General features: G+C 53.4%; 2 protein-coding genes across 2 annotated transcripts; one reads left to right on the forward strand and one right to left on the reverse strand.

Moving 5' to 3' along the window:
• Positions 1 to 1651: 1651 nt before the first annotated feature.
• NAXE (NAD(P)HX epimerase) lies at positions 1652 to 3720 on the forward strand. The gene is made up of 6 exons (XM_004589040.4): positions 1652 to 1886; positions 1985 to 2093; positions 2229 to 2339; positions 2416 to 2529; positions 3014 to 3161; positions 3516 to 3720. The coding sequence occupies exons 1-6, from the start codon at positions 1702 to 1704 to the stop codon at positions 3716 to 3718; spliced, it is 870 nt and encodes a 289-aa protein (XP_004589097.2). The 5' UTR covers positions 1652 to 1701; the 3' UTR covers positions 3719 to 3720.
• Positions 3721 to 4207: 487 nt separating this feature from the next.
• On the reverse strand, positions 4208 to 8604 carry LOC101526739 (G patch domain-containing protein 4). The gene is made up of 7 exons (XM_004589229.4): positions 8185 to 8604; positions 7663 to 7736; positions 7467 to 7559; positions 7290 to 7373; positions 5781 to 5872; positions 5486 to 5536; positions 4208 to 5288 (listed from the first exon to the last, which is right to left on the reverse strand). The coding sequence occupies exons 1-7, from the start codon at positions 8261 to 8263 to the stop codon at positions 4487 to 4489; spliced, it is 1275 nt and encodes a 424-aa protein (XP_004589286.2). The 5' UTR covers positions 8264 to 8604; the 3' UTR covers positions 4208 to 4486.
• Between the last annotated feature and the right edge of the window lie 1215 nt (positions 8605 to 9819).

Genomic DNA, 9819 nt, shown 5'->3' on the forward strand with positions numbered 1-9819 from the left:
GAGAGACAGAGAGGAAGATCTTCCATCCGATGGTTCACTTTCCAAGCGGCCGCAGCGGCCGCAGCTGAGCCAATCCGAAGCCAGGAGCCCAGAGTTTCCTCCTGGTCTCCCACATGGGTGCAGGGTCCCAAAGCTTTGGGCTGTCCTCAACTGCATTCCCAGGCCACAGGCAGGGAGCTGGGACCACTGGGATTAGAACCAGCACCCATATGGGATCTAGCGCGTTCAAGGCAAGGACTTTAACTGCTATGCTATTGCGCTGGGCCCGATAGATTTATTTTTTATTTGAAAGTCAGAGTTCCAGAGAGGAAAGAAGGAAGAGAGAAAGAGAAAAAGGAAATTCGTCCATCCACTGGTTTACTTCCAAGATGGTCACCACAGCCTGAGCTAGGCCAGCCGCAAGCCAGGAGCTCATTCCAGATCTCCCACGTGGGTGCAGGACCTAAGAACTTGGGCCATCTTCCACTGTTCTCCCAGGCATATTATCAGGGAACTGGATGTGAAGTGGAGCAGTTGGATTAGTGGAACAGTACCCATATGGGATGCCAGTACTGCAAGTAGCTGTTTAACCCACTATATCATGCCTTCAGCCCTGAAATTAATTTTCTCACAGTTCTGGAGGCTAAAAATTTGAGATCAGGGTAGCAGCTGAGCTCTTGCGACCCATCCACTCTAATCCCTCCCAGAGACCCATAGCCAAACACTCTTTGAGGGTCAAGAGTTCAACACAGACTGGGGAAGGACAACTTTCAGTCTGATCCTAGTGCCCTGATAGCAGTGGGTTTGATATTGCCCAAGCTTTTCCCATAACCATGTGCTGCATTCTCAAAAAATACTTGCACAAAATTTATTTTTCTCTAGTTTTCTGGAGCCTATGGCATCAACTAAATTCTTTTTTATCAGTTTATCCAACCTATTTAAGGTTTATAAATTTTCTATTCCCATAGAATCTGAGAGGAAGTTCTTTCACTAGTTAATTCACTCTCCAACAGCCACGGCTGGGCCAGGACAAAGGCAGTAAACTAACTCCATCCTTGTTCCCCGTCTGGGTTACCACGCGCTGCTCCCAGGGTGCGCCCCTGCAGGAAGCTGAGATTGGAAACGCTGGCGTCCCAGGTGGTGATTAGCCGCTCCTGCAAATGCTGACTCCTGAAGTTCTTTTCTAAATATAATCAGGGGAGTAAAGTGTGATATTCTGGTAAAAACAGAGAGCTGGTTAAATTAACTAACACACGAACCTTTAATTCTACAAAACGCGTACACGAGTGTAGTAAGAACATTAGCTTGATGGATGCGTCAGGTACCAGGCTTCTGCCACGGTACCTGGTACTGTAGGGTACCTGCCACCCTGCTGCAGCACGAGTGAGCTCTCCACCATCCTTGTTCGCCCGGAGAAGCGACCAAGAGGGCCCAGGTGCCTCGGCCGGGACCCAGTCGAGGCGCGGACCCGCCGCTGCGCCAGAGCCGCGATTGCTCAACAACACCAAAAGGCGACGGGGAGCAGGCCACTTGGTGACATTTCGCACTCTGTAAAACGCCTGCTGACCAGGCCGGTGAAGAGCGCGGACACAGGCGCGGGACGGGCAGATCCACTTCCGCCCGGGCGCGCGCCTGTGTCCCCTCCCCGGGGCGGGGCGAGCGCCGCGCAGGCGCCGAGGCCGGGTAAGCGCTCCGGGGTCCGCGGCGCGCTGTGCGGGCTGCATGTCTGGGCTGCGGGCGCTGCTGGGACTCGGGCTGCTGGTGGCGGGCTCGCGTCTGCCGCGGCTCACGAGGCAGGCCGCCGGCGTCTGTCGCCCGGGACTCACGTGGTGGAGGCCGCAGCCGCTGGACCCGGCTGGCCGCAGGCACTCGGAGGTCATGGCGAGCACCGGGGTGAAGTACCTGAGGTAGGCGGGGTCCCGGGGGTTGCCATGTCGGTCCCCGCGGCGCTGCTGGCGCGACCCGGCGCCCGAGGGCGGGGACTCAGGCCGAGTGTTTTCCTCAGCCAGGAGGAGGCCCAGGCCGTGGACCAGGAGCTGTTTAACGAGTACCAGTTCAGCGTCGATCAACTTATGGAGCTGGCTGGCCTGAGCTGTGCTACGGCCATTGCCAAGGTCAGTGGTCTACTCTCGACCTTTGGGAGCAGCGGCTCGCTGGCCAAGCCCCTCTGGTTTGGGCACGGAGGGGTGTGGAAAGGACAGCTTCCAAACACATGTCCCTGTGACTGCCCCCTTTGACTCTGCCTTCAGGCATATCCTCCCACGTCCATGTCCAGGAGCCCCCCTAATGTCCTGATCATCTGTGGCCCTGGGAATAACGGAGGCGATGGCCTGGTTTGTGCTCGGCACCTCAAACTCTTTGTAAGTATGAGAAGCCATGGAGGGGGGAATGGGATTGCAGTATCTGGCTTGAATTACCACGCTGCTTTCTTACTAGGGCTACCAGCCAACCATCTATTATCCCAAAAGGCCCAACAAGCCACTCTTCACCGCACTGGTCACCCAGTGTCAGAAAATGGACATTCCTTTCCTTGGGGAAATGCCCTCTGAGGTAGGTGGCTCCCACTCATCCCGCAGTAATCCCTGCTGGAGGCCGTTTTTCCCTCGCGTTTCCAGGCAGGGCTCACGTGGTGCCTGGCATGGAAGAGGGGCCAGTTGTACGATTCCCAGACACCTCCCATCCCTTCCTCTTCCCTGAGCAAACACTTGAGCTCCCCGCCTCTAGGGCCAGAGTGACTGCCTTGTTTGAATCCCGTCCTACAAGCACTAGGATGCAAGAGTTATGGATGAAGAGACTGAGGTGCAGCCGAGTGGTTTGCACACAGAATGGCTTCATGGTTGGGCTGAGATCAGCATGCAGCCCTCCTGACTCCGCGCCTCAGGGCTCCCACACTGCCTTGCAATGGCTGGTGCACAGCCTGCTCCATTTGGCCTGTCCCCAGGGACAGTTGTGGCTGTCCCTATCAGTGGGTGCAGCAGAGAAGCCCTCCTCAGCTACAGCTCTAATATCCTTTCCTTTTCCTGCCCCGCTGTAGCCCAGGATGATCGATGAGCTCTACGAGCTGGTGGTGGATGCCATCTTCGGCTTCAGCTTCAAGGGGGAGGTCCGGGAACCGTTCCGCAGCATCCTGAGCATCCTGGATGGACTCACTGTGCCCATTGCCAGCATCGACATCCCCTCAGGTGCTGGGCAGGGACCCAGAGGGTGGGGTTTGGGGAAGGGGTAGGAATCGGGGCTCTACCCCAGATCATCAGGGTGGTCCCTGGCAGGTGCAGGCCTCAGTCCTAGCTCAGACTAGGTCTAAAGTGATTTAACTTAGAGGGGCTGGCAACAGAGCTTAGGAGCCCCCAGTTCCATGTTTGGCCCATAGAGAACCTGAAGGAGCCCCTAGGATGGCAATCCCTCTGGCAGAGGAGAGGGAAGAGAGGACTGGGTGGACGCACTGCATGGGTTTCTTAGCACTCCAGGACTGAGGTGAGCAGAGGGGCCAGACAGCCAGCTGCTTCTGCACTGCCTGAATGTCACCCTGTTTCCAGGATGGGACGTGGAGAAGGGGAGCTCTGGAGGGATACAGCCGGACCTGCTCATCTCCCTAACGGCACCCAAGAAGTCTGCAACCCAGTTTACTGGCCGCTACCACTACCTGGGGGGGCGTTTTGTCCCACCTGCCCTAGAAAAGAAGTACCAGCTCAACCTGCCACTTTACCCAGACACCGAGTGTGTGTACCGTCTGCAGTGATGAAAGACTTAGTGCCTCTCCCCCAGGATGGTGGCGTCTTGGGACTCTTGGGGCAATAAATGGTTTGTGAGTGATGGCAACCCCAGAGCAGTACCTGGAGGACCTGCTGTCTCTGGGGGGAAGACAGAACAGGCAAGAAAGACTGCCATGTTCTGGACACTCACTGGTAGGTCCCAAGTAAAGTGTGCCATCCTTTATAGATGGGTAGCCTGTAACCATTTGGCTAAGACACGGAGCTGGACGATGTCCGTAAGCTACTTCCACTTAGCATTAGTGTAGCAAGAGTGCAGGAAGGTAAGAACTTCAAGAGCCTCCAAGGGAAATTTCACAATTTGTATTCAGAACCTTCCCAGGCTGGGAATGGGGGTGTTAGTCTGGACTTATCTGTAGGCTAGGAGCCTGATATTTATTCAACCATTTGGTAAAATGTTAAACTGGCCCATGAAGATAGCCCATGGAGCTAAATCCATTCACACATTTACAAGTCAGTACATTTCATGTTAACTGTGTTTACAACTTGTTTTGGCAAGAGAAGTCCCTGAGGGGTCTAGCTGCATTCTGTCCCATCTGGTGGCATGCCTCGTCCCTTGGCGGTCTGGCTTCTGCAGGCCTTGAGAGTTCACGGTCTCCGCATTAGCAGCTGTGCAGGGGACTACACTCCTTGGCAGGGGCTTCTCAGCTAGGTGCAGAAGCACTGCCAGCAACCTAGCCGTCTGAGGTGTCAGCCACTGAAAAGGACCTCGTGAACCCCACTTGGGGCCAGGCCTCTCAGTCTCTCTCTTTCCGTTTCTTCTTTTTCTTGGCTCTCTGGTCAGTGTGGATTCCAGCAGGTTTCTCCTCTTGGTACTGCCGCCTCTTCTTGGTTCTGCTGCTTGAGCCCTTGTAGGCCCTATTGTCTTCCCTAGTCCTGCCATCTTCATCATCATCCCTTCTCTCCAAGGCCTCCTCCTCTTCCTCTTGCCACTGCTTTCTTTTCTTCTTATTCTTCTTGCTTTTTCGGTCACTGTACACAGTACTTTCTGCTTCCCTTGTCTCATTACCTAGATCAGTCTTATCTACATCTTCCTCTTCTGACTTCAAGTCCTCCTCCCACCGCCGCCTCCTGGCATGGCTGCTTGCCTCGGTCTCTTTACCCCTCCCTGCTTTATCCAAGACCCCCGTCTCCTTCTGTTGAGGGTGCTTCTGCTTCTTCTTCTTCCTCCCACGGGACTGGTCAGTTTTCTCTCTGCTGTGCACTGCCCCGAACCCACCTGTGCCTGCAGCCTCCTCCTCCTCTTCCCCACCAGCTGTTCCTTCACTCCCATCTGAGAGCTTTTCTTCTTGATGGCGTCTTTTCTTCTTTTTGCTCTTCCGGACACTCTGGTCCGTGTGCTCTGGGGGCTGCTCATCTGTGTAACTGCTCACTGCAGCCTCCTCCTCTTTGTGCTTTTTCTTTTTCTTGGGGAGCTTACTCTCAGACTGTGGTTGAGGGACCCCAGGGGTCTGGCCTTTGAGATGAGCCAGGAAGGCCTGTTCCTGGGCCTCTAGCCGAGCAAGTTTGGCCTTCATTGTGATCCCTAGGCGGGCAGCCCTGGAACCCACAGGATCCAAGTCAGAATGAGGGTTATCAGGGGATTGGGCCCAACCCCTGGGGCTGTGGGAAGATTGGGGGCAGGGGAGAGTAGAAGCTGCCAGTTTTTGGAATCACATCCCTGGGATAAGGAGAAAGGGATGGCACATGCCACCCTCAAGGGTGGGCAGACTACTGAGAGGCTAACCACTACTCACTTGTGTGCTGTCCGCCCTTCGCAAGCTTGCAGCAACATCTCATCGGTCATTCTGTGGGAGTGATCAGGAATTAGAAGTAGGCCTGGATGAGAGGCTTGCCCTATTCTCCCCTTTAACACGCTCCTTCGCCCTGAGCTCCTGTTCAGGACCTGCCTCTTTGTGAGATGCCAGGGATACAAAGACCAGTTCGGCACAGTTCCTCTCCTCCCACCCCTAGTAGGCCACAGCCAAACGTCAGGCTCAGTCCTGTCCCTCAAGATCTAAGAGCATGTTCTAGTGCCGAAAGAAGTCTCACATCTTTGGTGGGTTAGGCCTCTGCTCATCCTCATCGCTGCAGCTCTCCATATCCTTGTCTGGCTTCTCTCCACCTGAAGTCAGCGTGGCCACCTAAAGGGAGGGATCATGGAAGTGGACAAGGCCCATTCAACACCACTGCCATCTCTCTTCTCTCTAGGAATTCACAGCCCCAACACAGCTCCCTACCGAGCCCCAGGGAGGTGGGCCCCCTGCACACTTTAGCTTGAGTAGGAGGTGGAGCAGTCCTGAGCCCTGTCTCAGCTGGCTAGTGGGCAAAACAAGGAAGGGTTCTGCACCTGGGCTCACAATGGGACAAATGCCAGAAACTATAAAATGATGGCAGTCCCCTCACCATGGTACCTCCTCATGGCACTCTCATCTAACCAGGTTAAGTGAGAATGTATGGTGGGCCAAGAAGTTGGGGCTACAGAGTGGATAAAGAATGAGATGGGTGCAGGCCGGATGGGATCCCTGGGGCTGGGGATGAGGCATGTGGCAGAACCTAGGCAATGATGGAGAGTGCTGCCCTGTGCCAGGGGTGGAGTACCCACTCAAGAGTCCAGGGACTGAGTTCTAGCAGTAACTGGCATGGAAACAGAGTTGTAGAAAACAGAAGAGAGAAAGGGGGAAAGGAAGAAGAATGTCCTAGGCAGGAGGACAAAGCCTGATGGAAGAACATGGTACCTTCCCAGCAAGACTCCATCTGACTGAAGCACAGTGGTCTTGGAGGGAACTGGCAAGAAGTGAAGCTGGAGATCAGGCTGGCCCAGGCATGTGGGGTCGCTAGTCTCCTAAGTCTGAACTGTGCCATCGTACGTCAAAGAGGAGCCAGTGACATGATGAAGCTTGCTTTGTGATTGTAGTAGGGATTGACAGTAGAGGTGAGAAAGCTGTTAAAGAAACTAGGCAAGAAATAACGATAGATGGGTCCTGGAGCAGCGGATGGCAGCACAGACGCAGAGCCATGGAAGGATGTATTAGGTAACATGTGAAGTCCACAGCATATAATGGACAAGCATTCCATGGGAGCTCCCTTCTGCTGAGACCATGGGAGCGGGGAAGGAGACAGGTCTCAGGCCTGGACTGCACTCCTATCACTGCTAGCCAGCTATGGGCTCTTCAAGCCACTTTACACTGGTACAGTAACACCTGTGAAACGAGGCAAGCCTGGATAGTCTCTCAGGTCTCTTCAGTCTCGGGGAGCCTTTGAATCAGGTCCCCCTGCCTCAGTCCTTAGCAGCCTCTGATCCGAAAGCCTGTGCCGCACTTCCCACTCCCTCAGCAGGCATTGGCAGGGCTCTGTGAACATGAAGATGCCAATTCTTGCTGAGGGTCTGGGCAGCTTAAGTCAGCAACAGCGAGTTGGACGGAGGATCCCACTGTGTAAGGACAGGTCTAAGAACCAATAGGACATACAAGGCAATTGCTTGGGTTCCTGGGAAGAACGGGGGAAGGTGGGGAGGAGAGGGTTCTCTTCAGCCCCACCCCAACTCCCAGCCCCTCATACCTTCACAAATTTCTGATATAGCAGATTGGGCTTCTGATGATTAGGACGAGTGGTCTCAGAAAGGCGCCTTATCTGCACTCCATCCTACGGGGAAATCTCAGTGAGCAGGTGACAAGCCATGTCTCCCCTCTGCCAATCCCAGGCCCTCACGTGTCATGTGCCTGTGGGAGCTCCCACCTGCCCAGTCTCCACCACCAAGTTGGCTGCAGTCTTGTTGAAGAGTTCATTCCACCAGTGGTTTGTGAACTCCTTGGCAGGGTCATGGCCCACCTGCAAGGGGCAAAGGATAAGCTCTGAGTACATTTACCCCCTACCCGCCCCCCCCCCAAGTCCATGATGCCATGGTGACCTTCCTCAGCCTGCCCAGTCTTACCCCATGAGTGTCCTGCTTCAGCGTCACTCTCAGGGCCTGGGTGATACCATTCTCTTTCCGGCCCAGGCCTTTGCCTGCAGACGACAGTGTCTTGCTGTGATCAGCTGCCTGCCCCGAGCCCTCCCCGGGTTACCCACAACACAAGGCACTCCTCGCCACTGCACATACCCACCATCAGTGCATTCTGTCCCTCAGAAGCCCTCCCAGCACCTCTATGGTACGACTTTACAGTCCCTCCGTTTTATCGGAGCCTGAACTCCACCTCCCTTCATCCCTTTTGGGACAGAAGTCATGTTTGTCCCACAACTATCCTCCCAACTATTTATTCCTCACTATCCATTGTCAAATTTCTAATGTTCTCTTTGTCTGAAGAGGTCAGAAAACTGCTTTTGAAGACTTCCCTTTGAACTAGCTGTCTGTCTTTCACCTGGGCAGAATAGAGGGGAACAAGTCTGAATGCCTCTGCTGGACAGAGGCCAGGTAGGGATGCAGAGGGCACAGGAAAGGCCCTGCAGGCTTCACCTTGAGTCCATCCATGCTTTAGCAGCTGTTCTTCAGCAAACTTCATCCCCCGACTCTTGGTCTCGGGAGCGACATTCATGGTGAAAGCAGCTCACACCAGCCAAGAAGGGGTGACGTTACCTCTTAAGAGGAAAGGAGACCGTGTGCAGAGCAGGCCCCAACTCCATCCTCACTGCTCTTTATGAACCCTGGGGAGAGACAGAGGAAGGAGGAGAGTAGGTCTTTGGGGGAGGTCCCAGTGTGGCCACACAGAGGCCAACCTTAGCACATTGACAAGTCAGGGAGGACCTGCATCCATACTGATTCCTAAATCCATGGAGCGCTCACCACATGCCAAACTGTACCAAGACTTTACATGGAAGACTTTCGCATTTCACTTCTATTTCCCAGCCTGATTAGGAAACGAGTATTATCCATCATTTATAAATGAGGACAGTGAAACTTAGAGGGAACATGGCTTGCTCAAGATTGCACAAAGGACGTGCAGTTCATGCCCAGGAAGCTTGTCTGTACATTTCCTGTAGCAACAAAACTACGAGGTGCTCGTTAGCCAGATTCAGAAGAAACTGTACTTACCAGCACCCCTATCTTACCCCATGCATTAGCATTTACACCCTCTCCTGGTGAGAGGGCTACACACTTCTCCCACATTGCTGATGAGGTTAGTCTTTTCAAACCATCCAGCTTGGGAGAGACACACCCACTGAGCGTGTGCTGCCTAACAGGCGGATGATACACGCCATCCTACACCCTCCTTTCATCCTGCTAGTTCTGTGAGGGGTGTTATTCTCACTTTACAGATGAAGGGAAAAAGGTCTGAATTTCTTGCCTGAGGTTACACAGCTGATAAGAGGTGATGCTAGAACGATGAGCCTAGGTTGCCTGACACCAAAATGATCCACTTCATCTCTAAACTCACCAACCCAAAACTCCGCCTTGTGGGTCCGGATGGCATGACCCAGTTTGTACATTAGACTTGCCTCTTGTTAGCTTTGCTGACCACCCGAGAAAGAAAATACCAGCCAAGTACAAACAGGCCTTTATTAAGCAAAGAGAAGTCCACTCCTGGGCCTTTCCCCATGCAGCGGAGATACCAACACCTCTGAGATGGTTAAAATGGCTTCTCACACAAGACATTAAACACTGAGACAACCCACACTGACTTGATTTACTGTAGTTCACTCGTCCTCAGGTGTGTGGACCTTCCATTTTTTACAGGCACTGACCAACAGCACTAACTGGAATGGTAGCCTCCTAAAGGGACACCTCTGAAGAGTAAAATTTTCATTTGAGACCAAGTATGTTTTCTCTTAAAAAAAAAAAAAATCAGGCACGCCTCCTGACCATCATATATCAGACTTACGGTGACCGGTCTCTTCAGAAACCAAAGGCAGTGATTCAGGATCACGCACGTTTCTCCTCTGCTATGGAGGGTAACCCGAGAGCCTAACTGGAATCTGAAGTTTCAACCAGAAAGTGCTGACTGAAGAAACGGCCCTACTTGCTTCTGGATAAAATTCAACGCGACAGGCGTTCAAGAGCCACTTCAAAATTACCTCTTTTCGGAAGTCACTGTTGACCCATCAATACCCTGATGTCAGTCAAAATGGTAGTGTGCACATTTAAAAGACCTGA

Source organism: Ochotona princeps, chromosome 2 (assembly GCF_030435755.1).
Source record: "Ochotona princeps isolate mOchPri1 chromosome 2, mOchPri1.hap1, whole genome shotgun sequence".
Classification (NCBI taxonomy): domain Eukaryota; kingdom Metazoa; phylum Chordata; class Mammalia; order Lagomorpha; family Ochotonidae; genus Ochotona; species Ochotona princeps.

What these genes read in the sequence shown, in the direction of transcription:
- LOC101526739 (XM_004589229.4), bottom strand. Translation starts at nt 8,263, where the DNA reads ATGAATGTCGCTCCCGAGACCAAGAGTCGGGGGATGAAGTTTGCTGAA. An exon ending in AAAGCATGGATGGACTCAAG is followed by an intron (nt 7,737 to 8,184) that starts GTGAAGCCTGCA and finishes TGTCGTCTGCAG; the next exon opens with GCAAAGGCCTGGGCCGGAAA. An exon ending in TGAAGCAGGACACTCATGGG is followed by an intron (nt 7,560 to 7,662) that starts GTAAGACTGGGC and finishes TGCCCCTTGCAG; the next exon opens with GTGGGCCATGACCCTGCCAA.
- NAXE (XM_004589040.4), top strand. Translation starts at nt 1,702, where the DNA reads ATGTCTGGGCTGCGGGCGCTGCTGGGACTCGGGCTGCTGGTGGCGGGC. An exon ending in GTGCTACGGCCATTGCCAAG is followed by an intron (nt 2,094 to 2,228) that starts GTCAGTGGTCTA and finishes CTCTGCCTTCAG; the next exon opens with GCATATCCTCCCACGTCCAT. An exon ending in TTGGGGAAATGCCCTCTGAG is followed by an intron (nt 2,530 to 3,013) that starts GTAGGTGGCTCC and finishes GCCCCGCTGTAG; the next exon opens with CCCAGGATGATCGATGAGCT.